The following is a 16,258-nucleotide window of genomic DNA, read 5'->3' as shown; positions in this document are numbered from 1 at the left end:
ATATCCGGCCTCTCGCTTCCTCCCCTTTCACCGAAGCGCAATCGACCATTCATGGGAAGTATAGCTCAAAGAGTATCGCCATTCTGCTTCGTCCTTCCGTTGAGATGATGATTAAATTATACTCGGTACGAGGTAGACTGGGAAGCCCCGGTTTACAACGCTGCGATCAACTTCTTCGCCTTGGTGTCTGGTTCCACGCGTGGTTTCGGATATCATCTTTCGATCCGGATACACGGTCGTACTAGACCCTCAGGCAGCTAAATTCTTAAAGCGCAGCTACAATGCTTACTTTCCCGTCCTCTTTTCAGGTCTTAAACGCAGGGAATGGAAAAGGTATAAATCCCAGCAACAACCCTACGAGTAGTACGAAACGAGGCTACCACGAGGAGAATACACGCGACATTGGTCAGCAATGTCTTTTCGGTTGACAGATTCGCCTTGCTCTCCTGATGCCTGTAATTATGCGGCATTAAACCGTTGAGATTCTTGCCGGAAGCAAGAATCATCACTGGCACACAAGTAGGAGCAGGTGGTCTTAATACCTGGCGTGTACATAATTACCGATGAAGATTGGAAAAGAAATTGCTCCATCAGAGAATGTCGAGGATGGATACTGAGAGCATTGAATGAGGCATCGGGCTGGCACTCGTAGTGCCAGCAACGCCGCCAGAACGATCACCCCAAAGCTGAAAGCAGGGGCTCGGAGTGACGATCAAAAAGTCTCGCCAGTCATTACTGGACAGGCAATACGGAGTTACTGGGGAGAAGACATGGACGATGATTTGTTCGGGTAAGAGAGTGGCGGATGTCGTACACGGAAAGTTACTAGCAATGCAGGCCAAATCTCCCTTGGTTTGCATATCTTCCTCACTTCACTCTCTGTGCGCACGGTTGCGTCCCAAGGCTGTGTGTCCCTCTTAAAATCAAGAGTAATCAGCTAGTTACCGGATATACATCTGAATTTTGCTCGAATGACGATTTACCAATCAATCTTCCTCTTATTCTGGGTTCTACGGGGATGCATTCCTCGACAAATCCCCATTGCCGTTGAGACGAGCTCCTATGCCCCGTCGCCCCTGACCAGGGCTTTCGAAAAAAAGGTCAACTGGTCGCTTGACCATTTTAACGTACCAGGCCTTGCAGTTTCATTCATTACGGCCGACAAGGTCTTCACAAAGGTTAGCTCCTTGCGATCTCTACGTATATTCCGTATAACGTCCCAGTGTCGAGGTACAATGGGCCCCATCTTACTATTGTGTTATAGGGATATGGCGTTTCTGATCTATCCACCTCACGAGCTGTCTCGGAGCATACACTCTTCTTTGGTGGCAGTACAACAAAGGCCTTTACTGCAGCATTGATGGCACTTCTCGTTGACGACGAGAACTATCCCGACATTCACTGGCACACTCCCGTCCATAATATCATTCCAAATGATTTTATTCTTCAGGACCCTTGGGCCACTGCGCAAGTTACCATAGAGGATATGCTGTCGCATCGTTCTGGTATGCCTCGCCATGATTGGGTTTGGTTCGCCAACATAACGCTTCAGCAGGCCGTGTACAAGATGAGGGATCTGCCACTTACGGCACCTATTCGCACCAGCTTCCAGTATTGCAACTTGATGTACATGGCTGCAGCTCATCTTATAGAGACAGTGACTGGGCAACCATTTAAGGACGTCCTGCGTGAACGGATCCTAAAGCCATTAAACATGACTGAAACCTATATTTCCCTCTCTGATGCCAAGGCAGCAGAGGGAGACATCGCTCGCGGATACTTCTTAAACTCGACAGGGCAACTGCAGGACACAGAATTATCGTTCCAAGAAAGCATACGGGGGGCTGGGAATATTATCTCTTCTGCAGCGGATTATTCGAAATGGGTCAATGCTTTAATCCATCATCGTTTGCCACTTTCTCCTTCAGGATATGCAGCGCTTATGGGCGCCCATACGATTATTTCGCCGGAGCCAGTTGCACCGGATACGTCGCCATTGCTGTATGGGCTCGGATGGTTTCTGCGAACGTACGCCGGGGAAGCAATAATTCAGCACCCTGGTGGAATAGAAGGATTCGGCAGCTTCGTTTGTTTCCTACCAAAGCGGCGAGTTGGATTTGCCATTCTAGGAAATAATATGATCGGGATGAATGCTGCAGTGATGCTGCTTGGAAATCACTTAATTGATGAGATTCTTGAAATCCCACAGCAACATCGCTTTGACTGGCGAAGAAGGCACGTCTTTCTTTGCGTATCTACTACTGCCTGTTGGTCCTCCACTTGGAATATACATTTTTGGCTGACAGGAAAGAATACTTCACAGGGCAGAGGAAAGCATAAATAACACCAAGATCCCTCCCCAAATACTCCAGAATCTCTATCCACGCATCCCTGATCCTCCCCTTCCACCTCCTGTCATGCTCTCTGCATTCGAGGGTGTCTATACTCATGCTGCTTATCCAACTCTTAATATCACCAGCGAATGCCCCGATCGTTCTTTATTCCCGCCATTATCCGGCAAGCAAAAGTTAGGCCCCCTGAAACTTTGTGCCACACTTTCTAAGAGCGCGTTCGGTGATTCAGCCTTGGTGTTGGAACTCCGACATGTCACGGGCGACTTTTGGATAGTTGGAACGCTGATGTACGGTGCGTCTACTGCCATCAAGGCAGAATTCAAACTCAGTCCAGAAGGAACGATAAGCCGTGTTTTGATTGAGATGGAGCCAAATATGGCTCTTGAAGATAAGGGCATATGGTGGGAGAAGAAAGCTTAGGTCAGTGGAGCACTCTCACCTTTTTGATCTTGATATGTAGTTTTGAGACACTTTCTTAGCTTGTAATATTGGGTTAAGATAGGTAGCCCCGCAACATCATGTTATCCTATTCTACCTATGATCTGGGTGGCAATTGCTACTCCATACCAAAGGTAGAGCTTGGGTTTCGTTAGTAGTATACACTGCGGTGACATAGCATACATGACTTCCTAAAAATATATACAGATGCGATAAGCGTTTTGCTTTGGTGATCCTCTCTTTCTCTCTCTCCCCCCCTTCTCCTTTTTTTTTTTTTTTGTGGGGTTTAGCTATCCCATCTTGAACATCAAGCGCAGTACCTGGAAGGTCAAGTAAGCAGATGCACAGATGTCAGGTGCTTTTGGTTGGTGGTGCGGGCAGGATGTGAGAGATGAAAATTTCATTTTTGTCAACATCAGTTCACGGCCACCTGAAAGGCTGTTTATAGCACTCTCAAACATTGTTAAAACTATGTTTGCTGACTCCATATCAATCAAGCGACCGTCAGCAGTAATTGATATCTCAAGGCGGTCGCCTTTTGGCCGCGCTGATACTTCGATATTGGTCGGTACAGCATACGGCTTTCTGAACCAGTCCAGCTTTGCAACGCTACAGCTTTCGTCTTCGGACAGGGAAATTTCTGGGGTTTCGTCAATATCATGGTACTGGAGCAGCGAATCAATTTTAGTCTCAGTTGGCCACTGAGTGCAGTTCTGTACTATGTCCTGAAATCCCAAAGAATCTGCTTCCCCCATGGAAAGGTGCTGGTCCATGACATGATGCAGAAGGTCGGTAGTTGTCCATGCCGGGAAGAAACGGATTCGAACTGGGACGGTATTCATGCAGGGCCCAGCAACTTCCTGAATCTGAGGAATACTAGCGTTGCGCCCGGCGACGATGAAACCATACACGACATCCATACTTCCAGTAAGGTTCCTAAGGACAAGTGACCAAGCGGAGCTCACAAGGGATGCAACAGTGATTCCTTTTGGTGAAATGGGCATTGGGAGAGTTTTTCCAATATGGGTTTTGAGGGTCTCCGCTTGTGGCGAGCGGTGTGCTGCTAATGTCGTGGAAATCTGGGCCATTCTTGATCCCTGAAGGAGTTTAGTCCAATACTTGCGCGACTGGGCGGCTCGTTCGAGTATATACGATACATAGCTGGAGAAGCTCAAAGTTGGACTCAACGACAATCCTAAATAGGCTTCCCTAAAGCACTTTAGGATAAGAGGCCACGACATGCCATCATATTGAGCGTGAGAAATGCGGAAAATGAGTCGAGACCCCGAATATGGATGCCGAATGAGCGTGAGCGACCAAAAGAGTGAACCAGGGTTGACTCCGTTTTCTAGATCCTTAAGACAGAACGCATCACTTGCTTGGCACAAGTCTTCCTCGGCGTCACGAACTTGAAGGACTGTCTTGAGTTTGCGGAGGATGATTTGATATGTCTTGCCACAAAATAAGACAAATATTGTGCGTAATATAGAGAAATGATCAGTTATGTCATAGCAAGCTTTGTTCAGACGGTTCAAGCAAAGGTCGTCCTTGAAATCAAGATAAAAGTAGTTAAGGGCCTCTTGGGAGGATTCGGATGCACGCGCGACATAAAATGCCTGTACATCAGTGGCTGGGAGGACATTTTCGATGTTAGAAACATCTCTGGCGTAAGGGCCAGGCTGTGTAAGTGATATGATGTGCTTCAGGTTTCCTGTGTCGAAATGCACGAATGGCTCGGCGACAAGAGGGTTTACTGTCGGAGTAGATGAAGATCTAGCCATTCTACCCAGCTCATCAATATGAGGATGGCGGAATATGTCTGCTACGGTTAATATGATACCGGTCTTCCGCGCGGCCGCGACCACTTTCATGGCCGAGACAGAATCTCCACCAAGACGAAAAAAACTACTGTCCAAACTGATTTGGTCCTTTTCAACATTTAGCACGGTGGCCCATAACTGTTGCAGCTGCAGCTCTATCTTAGTTGAAGGCGACCGCCTATCTCGACCATGTTCATTGTTCGTCTGTGCGAGTTGTTCAACTGAGAAAGCGGAGCCTATCTCACGCAGGCGATGTCGATCTGTTTTGCCACTCACAGTGATTGGTATTGCGGACACGGCGAAAAATGCTGCGGGAACCATATAGCATGGTAGGCGATCTTCCAGCTGTTGTATGACACTCTTTGACGTCCACAAAGGCCGGACTTCAGTAACAACCTCCTCTATGGCATGTTGATTCCCAGCTGACACACAGTCTATACCTGCGCTGGAACATAGGAACGCACCAAGCACCGTCTTGTCTTCTCCAGCCGGCCGGATCACCTCCGCCACTACTGCTGATACGTCCGGAAAGCACTCACGCACATGGTGTTCAACTTCGCCAAGCTCAACCCGCTGGCCGCGTATTTTAACTTGTGTGTCCTTGCGTCCACAGTAGGTGAGACTGCCATCAGCGTTTCGTCGTCCCAAGTCTCCTGTTTTGTACACTCTCCCATGAGGAAGCCAGGCCGGATGAATGAATGAGGTCGTTGTCCTCTGTAAATCACGGAGGTAGCCCTGGCTAACTTGACGAGATTCAACAACAAGCTGCCCTACGCACCCAGTAGGGGCAAGCCGGTTATCGTCTGTTACCTCTGTAATCCAGATACGGGTGCCTGCTACCGCATGGCCGAGGTTTGTGGGATCATCAGCTGGGTTAATTGGACCTTTTACAGAAACACATATGGTTGTTTCAGCTGGACCATATCCATTGTAGAGATCAACAAAGTCAGCCCATGTTGCTACATCCTGGCGGGACATTTGCTCGCCACAGAGAATCAAAGTCTTCAGGCAGGGAACATCTTGAGGTCTAATTAGTCTTGCCACAGTTGGTGTAAATAATGCCAAATTCACTTGCATCTGGTTAATGCAATGCGAGAGATTTGATAGTCGCTCATCTTCAGAAGGCACACATATGCAACCGCCATGTGCCAAAGTTGTGAGGATTTCTTGCAGAGAGGCATCGAAAGTAAAGGATGCAAATTGCAGCGTTCGCGTCTCTCGGGAAAATTTATAACTTCGTCCGTGTCCAACCAATATGCTTGTGGCGAGAGACCCGTGGTCTATAACGATCCCTTTAGGGGCTCCTGTGGTTCCCGAGGTGTAGACGATCGATGCTTTGTCAGTGCCATTTATTACAGGTAAGCAAACCTCGGTAGATGGGACGGAGTATTCGACATCTTGCTTGCCTACCGCAATCGTTGGAGTTTCGGTGGTATCAAAAAGTGAAATATACTTGGATTCAGTAACGACAAGTCTCGCGCAACAGTGCTCAACAATAGCCTTAAGGCGCTGCTGCGAATGAAGTGGGTTTGCAGCTACAAAAGTAGCACCGGCCTTCATGATTCCAAGTAGAGTGATGATAGACCAGCATGATTTATCGAGACATGCGACAATATGATCCCCACGGTTCACACCTTGGCAGATTAGATACTTCGCAAGTCTCGTGTACCATTTTACCATTTGGTTGTAGGAGAATTCTCCATCCCAGGATAGGATGCCTCGGAGATCTGGCTGTGACGTCGCCTGCCCCTCCACAGCATCGAGTACACTCATTTCCACCGCATTCAGTGGTGGATGCTGCATGGAATCCATTTTGTTAAAGTCGCTATCGCAAAGCAACGATATAGAATCGATGGATGCATCGACAGACTCAAGGAAGCAATTTAAAGCCTTCTTAAATGTATTCGCGATGTATGTTACGTCGGTATCAGTAAGGGATGGCCAGTATAAGAAGCCAAGTTTGATCTGGCCGTGCAAAATATCGACGTTGGCAACTAGGTCGTACTGCAAAGCACGTTATTAGTGTGCTAAGGCCAATGGAAACAACCAAACAGACTTACCTCCGTTGGGTCATCCTGCTCCCTGATTTCCTCAAGGACTAAAGAAGACTCAGCATACGGATCCGTTTTAGCTGTCCACTCCATTGATACCGCTGTATTGAACATTGCCTCGCTGCCTTCAGGATAGAGTCTACCTTTTAGCTCTGTTAAGGGGTAGTGTTGGTATGGTATACTCTCAATGTACTCCTGTTGCATTTTCCTCGCAAGAGTTGCCAAGGTTGCATCGGGTACGAACTGCGCACGACAAGGCTGTATGCTTAGGCATAGTCCAATCATTTGATCAATATTCTCGATTGGAACGTCCCTTCCAGCAGCAACATAAGTAAAAGAGACATCTCGAGAACCAGTATAGGCCCGAAGGACCAATGCCCATGCAACTCTAATCGCGGATGCTATAGTTATATGCTTCTCCTTGCAGCTGGATAAGAAGTTATCACTTCTTTCATAATCGAAATCTTTTCGCAAGAAGCAAGTTGGTGAAGAGTCGAAGGCAATCCGTGTGTTTACTGGAATCATGCATGGCGGGCAATTCTCAAGATAAGCCGTCCAGTATTTAGCACTTGCCTCGCTGTTCCGTGTGGCCGTGTATTCCACAAAATCGCGATACCTTGGAGCGTGGTGAGAAAGCGACTTCTCATCGCAAGCATGAGCAAAGTCTCTCATAAGAGCTTCCATCGCGGCTCCGTCCACCAGGGCGTGAGAAATTTCCACCATCAAGTAGGTGACCTCGCTATCGCACACACATACGGTCACTCGGTGGAAGGGCGAGCCTTTTTTAAAAGACTCTACTGAACGAGTGAAGATTTCCATGGCATCAGATGAGGATGTATTTGCTGGCACCTCATGCACGCGAAGGTCAACCCGAGGCTGCCGTATCACAACTGAATGATAGGCAGCGTCAGCTCCAAGATCGTCCACGAAGATTGTGCGAAGCGATGGATGATGAGCAACAACTCTACGCCATGCAGCTTCCACCTTTGCAAAGCTAAGCAAACTCCCCGTCTTAGACCTAACCTTGTAAAAGAAGCGAAGATGATATGACCCCGGCTTACGGATTTGGCCAATGAACATGCCCGCTTGCATCGAAGTACATGGGTATACGTCTTCAATTTCGTCAAAGTGGGAAACTTTCAGATAGGAAAGACTGTAATCCTGCTGGAGTTTCTTCCAAGCTGTTTGAAAACGGACAACAGAGTCTGATTTGCTTGGAGTATTAATTTTGGTAAGTGAAGTCGCCATAACTGCGGCCGCGGAGACCCCCTCGCACGTCAGAATGTTCATTATTGTTAGGCCGACGCTATTTTTGCGGCATTTAGCAACGACTTCCTGAGCGAGAATGGAGTTTCCGCCGAGTTGGATGAAAGACTGATGAAGGCCAACCCGTTGTGGAGATAACCCGAGAACGTTGCTCCAGGCTTCCTGGATTACCCATTCAATATGGGTTGTAGGCTCAGCGTTATCCATAAACTCAGGCCTAGTCCCAGTTATTTCAGAAAATGTTGTCTCTGACATGTCTTCGACCCATTTCCGCACTCTGACACGATCTATTTTCCCAGAAGCTGACATGGGCATGGACTCGACAAACGCCCATATCGTTGGCACCATATATCTTGGTAGTGCATTCTGCAGCTGGGCTCGGAGAGATCGAGCGACTGTATCAATTGATTGATCATTAAGCAGTGACATGTTGTTGGTCATGCTGCGACTTCCCGGGTTTGACTTCAAAGAAATGACTGAAATTAAATTGTTTTGGCTCCGCCCAGTCTTGGGAACTATCGCCACGGCATGGCGGACCTCACTGTGGAGAGTCAAATGGAACTCAACTTCTCCGAGTTCTAGGCGCTGACCGTGAAGTTTCACTTGTGCGTCTACTCGACCGCAAAATGTGAGGGTTCCATCAGAGTTCCAGCGGACTAGGTCGCCGGTTTTGTAGCAGCAGAAATTTTTGTACCGAGGATCACTTTGCAAAAATACCACATCATCTAGGAAAACCTGAGATGTCTTGACTGGGTCCTTGAGGTATCCTAATCCAACAATAGGCCCAGAGACGAGCAATTCTCCAATCGCACCAACGGGGACGAGCTTATTATAGTTATTTGGCATAACAACCCAGCACGCCGCGTTATTTGGAACCCCGATATTTGAAGGGTCAGTGTTTCTGTGAGTAATTGCCCGGGTCGATGAATTTATAGAGCACTCGCTGGGACCGTAGAATTGGAACAGATTAATTTTCTCCGACCATAGCGTGACAATTTCCTTGGGAAATGCTTCGCCTCCTAGACATAGAACCTTTAGGCCGGGTACAGTGTGAGGGTCCAATCTACGGGCAAGCGATGGAGTCATGACCGCTAACGTTATGTTGTACTTATTGATCGCATGAGAGAGGCCTTCCTCAATCTCTTCCGTCCGAGGCACGCATACGCATGCTCCAGAACCTAGACTAGTGCAAATCTCGAGAAGGCTCATGTCAAATGTGTGGCTTAGCATCTGAAGGACACGGCGATTTGGCCCAAACTTCCACTCGGGCGCCTTTTTAAGGGCTCCATTCAGGAAGGACAAATGTGAAACCATGCACCCCTTTGGCACGCCTGTTGAACCACTGGTGAAAATAACGTAGAGCATATCTGTCGGTTTTACACTCGAGATTAATGCGGTGTCACAAGCTGGCAAGCGATTAATACGGTCACCTTCTATCGGAATCCAGTTAAACCCGGGGGTCCAGAGATGGCCATGGTCCGACGTCGTCAACACTATTGTCGGCCCAACCATTTGAATTATAGCCGCCCGTCTGCCAAGTGGAAGGTAAGGCGGGATGCTGACGAAGGCACCTCCGGCCTTAGAGACAGCTAGCATGGCAACTATCGCCCAAGCTGATCTCTCGAAACAAATTGGGACGATAACCCTAGGGCCCACACCTTGGGTTTGGAGATATTGTGCAAGACGAGTTGTCAACCTAGACAAGTCTTGGTACGTAAGTTGCGCATCCCATGCGTCTATAGCCTGCGCCAACGGTCTATCTAGGGCATGGCGCTCGACCACCTGATGAAAGCATTCGCTCCAGGGTTTCTCAGGGACAGTATCGTTGAATTTCCACAATTGGTCCAGGTGAGATTGGTTCATGAAATCCATGCATCCAATGGAAATGTTCAATTCCTTTCCTAGGCTAGAAAAAATTGTGACGAATGTCGTACTAACGTTGATCGCTTGTCCATCCGAAAGCATGCAATGTTGATAGCCCATATAGCAGTCTGTGCCACCTCTGCCTTTTAAAACGTTAAGGCTAAGAAACTTTTTCTATACAAGCAATTAGTGAATAGTAGCTAGTGAATGGAGGATATATGAATACCTTATGCATTATATGCTCGAGTGTAGGTGAAGCGCTATCGCAAAGCCCATTAGAATATATAACCGCTGTATTGGCGGGCTCACTGAACAATTCATACGACTCGTGTTGGAATGAATCGTTAACGGGTATACCTCGGACCTTGATATCATTAAGGAAGGTCTGTGTCCGTTGGAGGAGTTGCAGTTTTGTTTGGGATTCATGGAGATTTAAACGGCAGATCGAAAATTTCCAATTGAATTTGCCATCTAGGAAGACGTAGAAGGAAACATCGTCTTCTCCAATATACTTGGAAACGGTGCAAGCCCATGCGGCAATAACGACTGCTTCAGGGGAAATTTCATAGGAGCCGAGTACATCTTGAGCTTCAGAAACATAATTGGAAACCTGAGAGTCAAGTTCGTAGGTTTTGTTTCCAGTGTTGGTGCCTTCGGCAATATACCCGTCCGTCAGGGAGGGGAAAATGCCGGTTGAGGTATTCGTGGTATGCATTCCGCTAGGGAGAGTATCGATTGGTAATATTTCCGGCGTTGAGTCCATGTTGAAGATTCAAACAAAATTTTGCGGAAGAGAAAACGCAGTTTGTTCCTTGAATCGTCTTGAAGCGATAAGCTGATATGATGAGAGTGGATAGCCTTGGAATGACACATTAAGGAACCGTTCCACAGAGAATCTCATACGCCCTCGCTAACTTTCTTTGCCGGTCTCATCCTTTCGAAGCCAAGGAATTCACTGAGAAGTGCGACATCAGCTGAGGCCACTTTTCATTTCACATTCAATGAAGACGAGAAAATGAGATTCGTCATTGAGTGTGGGTGCGTCTGCATGAAATCAGCAATGTGACCACAATAGCATGAGAATGTTTCATACCTTTCAGCCAGCCACTGCTCCATGAGTTTTCGGTTAAAGCGTCCTTTAGCTCCTTGCAGTGGTATCTTGGCCTGGATGGGTTACATTAACAAGGCGACGGAGGATGGGTGCTCGGCGCATTACGCCGCCCCCAGGTTCGATTACGCTCACCTGATATGTGAACTGATAATTGTAAGCCTTATATCTGGAAGGATATAAAGTTCCCAAGAAGGCCGCAATTCAGCATTGCTTCATTGAACCTCCTATTTTCTAGCCTTAAGAACCTTTGTTGCCTGCCAAACCTTTCTTTCGTTCAAAAAGGTTTTCTCCAATCTATTTGTTACGTACTCTATCGTCGTTGACAATGGGCATCCCATCGAATGCAGAAATCAAAGAGCTCCTGGAGTCGCAATTTCATTCCCGTCTTCAGAAAGCGGATCTCCACAGCGATTCCGAGACGCTCTTCCAGTTCGGACACCTGGACGAACTCTTTGCCGAAGATGTCGAGGTCCACATTTCTGGTCACGAATTCCATCTGAACGGGAAGCACCGGGGCCTGGATGCCTTCAAAGGCCACCTGGAATCCGACGATATGCCATCCTTGAGCAGCATCATTGATGTGACTAAGCCAATCAAGGGTGCTGTCCTCCACGTCATCGGTGGTGAGAACGAGGAATGGAAAGCTGCCGTCCTCCACAGCACCGCAACAACTCGCAACAGTGAGAAGCTTCTCTTGCTCAATAGGATGTAGGCATCAAAAGCTAACAGAAGACGTCTAGACAAGCCGTGGAACCACGAAATGGTGGTCGTGATGCGCTTCAATCACGACGGGAAAATTACTGAGCTGCGGGCATACGCGGACACCCAGCACGTCCACAACCATATCCAGGACCACAAGTAGCTAGGCTGGCCCCCACTTTAGTTTGTATTGGGAAATCAGTTAGAGGTCGCCTTCGTATACTGGAGAGAAGTTGTTATTTTTACCCTATCAAATTCAGTCAGACTAAATCGGAATAGTCGAATTCATTAAAATCCATGAAAATTCAAGCGCTTACATAAATATGCATTAATCCACTTCAATATAAACATACTCAAAGTCCTCATATAGTTTCATGGACCTGTCTAGGCGGTAGTAATGGAGAACGGGTAAGACCAATTTGTTTCTTCGGATACAGTATCGTCCGTTAATGGCTAGAAATGGCATTCTGCATGAATCCCCATTCCATGCCTGGAGCTCCCTCTCCAATCTTAGCCATTTCTTGGCTGCCTGTCCGAAATTGACACAGACAAGAGAATATCAGAATGGGCGAGCCCTACGGGGCTATGCGATTGCCAAGGGCTCATTTCACGGCTGATTCGACCATTTCCAGGACTAGACCGGCGTATCATATCTGACGTCGGAGGTTTGCCATGGATGCCACGAACTAGGCTGCGGTGTGGCGGTCGAATAACGGATTCTTGTCAGTCGGGGGTCAGACCCTCTGGGTGGCCTTGCGTGGCCTATCATCTTACTCCGTACACTTTCCGTTAACTCCCGCCGTGCCAATTTTCTTGGGAATCTAACAAATATGATGCCAGAAGCCAATTCCTGAAAAGCTCCCTGCAATTCCAGGCATGTATTGGCGATGGTGGTGGTCACAAGCACCGAGACTTGTGAGACCGTGCAAGCTCAGGAGATGCTAATTTAGCCGAGATGTTGAATTAAGCTTCGTCCATTCTCTGGGTTGCCCCGGATAGCTTAATTGAGTTTGTTTTTTCACACTGACACCTCACGTAATCCTACGCTCGACACCGTATTTCCTTGAGAACTAAGCCAATGAATCTGGCCATTCACTGAAGACACATAGCATGTCTAACAAAAGCAGGATTTTGAGAATGAAATTAGACATGACTTGGGGCATGCCATTGATTAACACTGTCGTTCGGCAACTGCGGGGTTCAGGAGGTTCTTGGGTTGGCTTCATAAACCTTGTCAGTGGCGGCGCAGGGCTGAGGGGTTTGAATTTTCCCTAGTGGAAACGGCCCGGTATCTAACGTTGAAGCCCCGCGGCCTGCGTTTGCGACCGACATGATCATCCCGTTTAACGGAATATCTGCCCAAAATCCAGCGGCATTCGCGTCAATGGAACGCCTGAATCTCGAGGGTCTAGACTATTATCTTCTGCTACGCCAGCCTGGTAGTCTATGCAAGAAGCCTTGGGCACGTCCGGTGACTCCGAATGGACATGGGGAGGAGCGGACCAGAGCCCTCCGTACTCCGTAAAGTAAATCACAAATGCTGAGGCCGCAGGGTTCTCGCCCCTTGCTGGTTGAACAAGAGGCTGGGAATGATTGCCCGATGGTAGCCATTCTTGCATTTGTGCGTTCATCAAGCTGACCCCTTGACCAATGATCGCCCTTAGGGCGCCTTACAAGGATGCGGTCGAGACTACGGAGTACTCCGTATTCAATCTCTCAATAAGGTTCTCTGCAGAACTCGTTACGGCGCCCAACATTCCTCCGTCAAATTTGCGCTATCGAACCTTCTTATCAGCCAGCCTTGCCGGATCTGGAAAAGGCCGCAACCTGATGGCAATATTTACGAGATGAGCATATCTGTCTCAAGCTGTGCAAGGGTTTTACTCGAGGGATAGTGTCACAGCAAGATGTACTTGATGCTCAGCGCGGCTGCCCGTGTCAAATGTCCCCCTCTCACATTTTCACCTTGGACTGTTTGTTGTTTCTTCCCCTCCACAATCCCGAACTATAGCCCCACGAATAGAGAATGCCTCCAAACTCAACGGCTTGCCCGCGTGGGTCCAATAATTCTGAAGCCATATGGAGAGACCCCAAGATCGTCGCGGACTACCGCTCCGCGGAGAAGGTGACGGTAGTCTTTGCGAAGTCCCTTGTTGAACAATCCGGCATCCTTTCTACTGCCAAAGAGCAGACACCCTTGGTGGTTCTTGACAATGCTTGTGGCACAGGAGCGGTTTCCATGGTTCTTCATGACATGCTTAATGACTTGACCGGGTGGAAATTGATCTGCGCCGACTTCTCCGAGGCTATGATTGATGCTGTCAAGGACACAGTCAAACATGAAGGATGGAAAAATACAGACACTGCGATCGCAGACTTGCAGGAAACAGGCTTTTCAGCCGCTCACTATACTCATGTCTTTGCATCGTTTGGTGAGTATGAAGCATAATTAGTTCTGCTCTCCGAAGAAGGGTTAACCACTAAAGTTGCAACCAACCTCCAGCAATAATGGCGCTTCCGAATTCCCAGGCCGGCCTTGACGGTAAGTACACATTGTATATTCCCGTCCTTGCACCCTTTCGAAAGTGTAGCTCCATGGTTGCATAAATGATGCTAACGAAGTTGTCAAAGAATGTCTCCGTATTCTCAAGCCCGGTGGAACGGTCGCATTTACCACTTGGAAAAAATGTAGGTTTGAGGATAAGATCACTTATTGTATCCCTAATATTTGGCTCCCTGGCTACATGAAGGCCGCTCAGATCAGTTGCTAACTTTTTCGATAGCCGGATGGAGCGACGATGTCAACGCCGCCATTGCTACCATGCCTGGTAATCTTGCCCAACCCACTCCAGAAGAATTCTTGATGTCGCTTGGAAGCGGTGACGAATGGCATGATCCATCCTGGGTCAAGGCCCAGCTATGGAAGCGGGGCCTCGAGAACATACAGGTCAACCTCGTCTCTAAGACAATTGCCACAAGCACTGTGCCAGAGACGATACCCGCTCTTGCTCCTATTATGGCTCATATTCCAGCAAAATTCTGGAACGAAAAGCAAAGAGAGAAGAGCGCTGGTAGCTTGGCATCCACGGTTTCGAGTTATTTGGAGACAAAGTATGGCACCGACAAACCCATACCAATGCATTGGATTGCGGTGGTAGCAACGGCACAGAAGCCCAAACCTTTAGTTTAGCATTCTCTAGAAGCTCCTGCCGTGAAACGGAACACATATCATTTGGTTCAATTAACAATGATAGCATTTCCCTATATGGTTAAATTTAACTACCTTTAGATATGGTAAATTAAAAAGTTCCTTGTGATGCACCGTCATCTTTGACGAAGTATCAATGTGATATTCAGGAGATTGGATACGTTAAAGTAATTGGAAAGCTGCGAGTCTTTGTAGCTGCTGCCAAATAATGCGCGTACAGCCATGAGGTTAGTATACAAACCTAAGGATCCTTTGCCCATAATGCTTGACCAGTAGGTATTGCCGTCGGCATGATGAGCCACTTGAAAAGAAGGCTCCATTGTAGCCTAGAATTTCCGGGGGGGGAATGGTCGATGGATTTCCCACGTCCAAGCTGCTATGCATTCCCATTACCCCTCATAGCCGACATAATGCTCTCAATCTGGGTCGGCATGGTTGAACCAAGGGTCATATCCGATACCACTATCTTTGGAGAGCAATTAAATCTTCTTTGCGCAGAGGCTCGCAAGTTTCTTTCCATGTGAATTCTTGATGAGTCGTCAAATGGTATCTTGAAACATTCGAGTGGCCTGCAGTGTTTGCCATGGATTATATATAACAGCTGCTTTACAACCCAGGATGTATTGTACGCTACCATATACACCGCAGGTATGCATAGCAGGTGGCCGGATATGATTGAGCTTTCGGCAGCTGAGCATATCGAGAACAGGACCTGCAATCTAAGAAGATTATTTCGCCCAAGTTTCAACTGCTCAATGTGACAGGCACGAGTGGAACCAGCCTAATTCAACTCGAGGCCTAGTTATCCTCAGGACCGAGAAATTCTCAGAGGATAAGCTGGATGTCTCATTGCAGCGATTCCCCCCTCCCCCCCCCAAAAAAAAAAAAAAAAAAAAAAAAAAAAAAAGAAAAAAGAAAGGAGGAAATGAGGACTCCCTCTGAGCGGAACTTGAACTAAGTCTTTGTTCATGGAGATCGGTATCATCGTGTCATGATGCATATGGGAGAGAATGCATAGCTGTGGTCAAGGGTAAAAGCCTTAAGAAACTTGGAAGAACAACGGGAGCTTTCCCATATTATCTCTGCTCGATTGTAATGGTCAAATGGTGTCAGATAATCCAGCGGTGGGCCCTTGAACAACCCCGCCTCCGCTGCTATTAGTTTCAATCTGACTGTTGCGTCGACGCTTTGTGGAATTCTCTCGATTCGAGATGCTAGATAAGCTCACTATAGCGACGGGATATCGTGGGCAATAAAAGGAAGGGGGGGTGTGTGAAAGAGTAGGTTAGCCTAATAACCTTCAAATCCATATCCCATAGCGAGGACTCATAGATGATATGCCTTTAGACATCAATGCCACTCTCTAGCCGGTGCAAAAGAGAAAAAATCTGGAGCGCATGGCTCCTCTGCATGGAGCAACAAGCACCATCAAGCAGCCAGGGTCGGTT

At 47.7% G+C, this 16,258-nt stretch overlaps 5 protein-coding genes across 5 annotated transcripts; 4 read left to right on the top strand and 1 right to left on the bottom strand.

Annotated features, from left to right (window-relative positions):
- Positions 1 to 860: 860 nt before the first annotated feature.
- CIMG_01860 (uncharacterized protein) lies at positions 861 to 2,774 on the top strand (the record flags this gene model as incomplete). Its single annotated transcript, XM_001248088.2, has 3 exons — positions 861 to 1,178; positions 1,265 to 2,235; positions 2,324 to 2,774. Exons 1-3 carry the CDS (start codon positions 972 to 974, stop codon positions 2,772 to 2,774), a joined length of 1,629 nt encoding a protein of 542 aa, XP_001248089.2. The 5' UTR covers positions 861 to 971.
- A 308-nt stretch (positions 2,775 to 3,082) lies between these two features.
- On the bottom strand, positions 3,083 to 10,555 carry CIMG_01861 (amino acid adenylation domain-containing protein; the record flags this gene model as incomplete). Its single annotated transcript, XM_001248089.1, has 3 exons — positions 3,083 to 6,616; positions 6,673 to 9,966; positions 10,019 to 10,555. The coding sequence occupies 3 exons, from the start codon at positions 10,553 to 10,555 to the stop codon at positions 3,083 to 3,085; spliced, it is 7,365 nt and encodes a 2,454-aa protein (XP_001248090.1).
- A 586-nt stretch (positions 10,556 to 11,141) lies between these two features.
- Positions 11,142 to 11,963, top strand: CIMG_01862 (uncharacterized protein). The gene is made up of 2 exons (XM_001248090.2): positions 11,142 to 11,583; positions 11,644 to 11,963. The coding sequence occupies exons 1-2, from the start codon at positions 11,229 to 11,231 to the stop codon at positions 11,763 to 11,765; spliced, it is 477 nt and encodes a 158-aa protein (XP_001248091.1). The 5' UTR covers positions 11,142 to 11,228; the 3' UTR covers positions 11,766 to 11,963.
- Positions 11,964 to 12,739: 776 nt separating this feature from the next.
- On the top strand, positions 12,740 to 13,127 carry CIMG_01863 (uncharacterized protein; the record flags this gene model as incomplete). The annotated part of the gene is made up of 2 exons (XM_001248091.1): positions 12,740 to 12,860; positions 12,907 to 13,127. 2 exons carry the CDS (start codon positions 12,740 to 12,742, stop codon positions 13,125 to 13,127), a joined length of 342 nt encoding a protein of 113 aa, XP_001248092.1.
- Positions 13,128 to 13,575: 448 nt separating this feature from the next.
- CIMG_01864 (uncharacterized protein) lies at positions 13,576 to 14,792 on the top strand (the record flags this gene model as incomplete). Its single annotated transcript, XM_001248092.2, has 4 exons — positions 13,576 to 14,034; positions 14,106 to 14,144; positions 14,234 to 14,290; positions 14,386 to 14,792. Exons 1-4 carry the CDS (start codon positions 13,629 to 13,631, stop codon positions 14,790 to 14,792), a joined length of 909 nt encoding a protein of 302 aa, XP_001248093.1. The 5' UTR covers positions 13,576 to 13,628.
- Positions 14,793 to 16,258: the final 1,466 nt, after the last annotated feature.

Source organism: Coccidioides immitis (genome assembly GCF_000149335.2).
Source record: "Coccidioides immitis RS genomic scaffold supercont3.1, whole genome shotgun sequence".
Classification (NCBI taxonomy): domain Eukaryota; kingdom Fungi; phylum Ascomycota; class Eurotiomycetes; order Onygenales; family Onygenaceae; genus Coccidioides; species Coccidioides immitis.
This window is presented reverse-complemented; position numbering and strand designations above follow the sequence as displayed.

What these genes read in the sequence shown, in the direction of transcription:
- CIMG_01862 (XM_001248090.2), top strand. Translation starts at nt 11,229, where the DNA reads ATGGGCATCCCATCGAATGCAGAAATCAAAGAGCTCCTGGAGTCGCAA. An exon ending in CACCGCAACAACTCGCAACA is followed by an intron (nt 11,584 to 11,643) that starts GTGAGAAGCTTC and finishes GAAGACGTCTAG; the next exon opens with ACAAGCCGTGGAACCACGAA.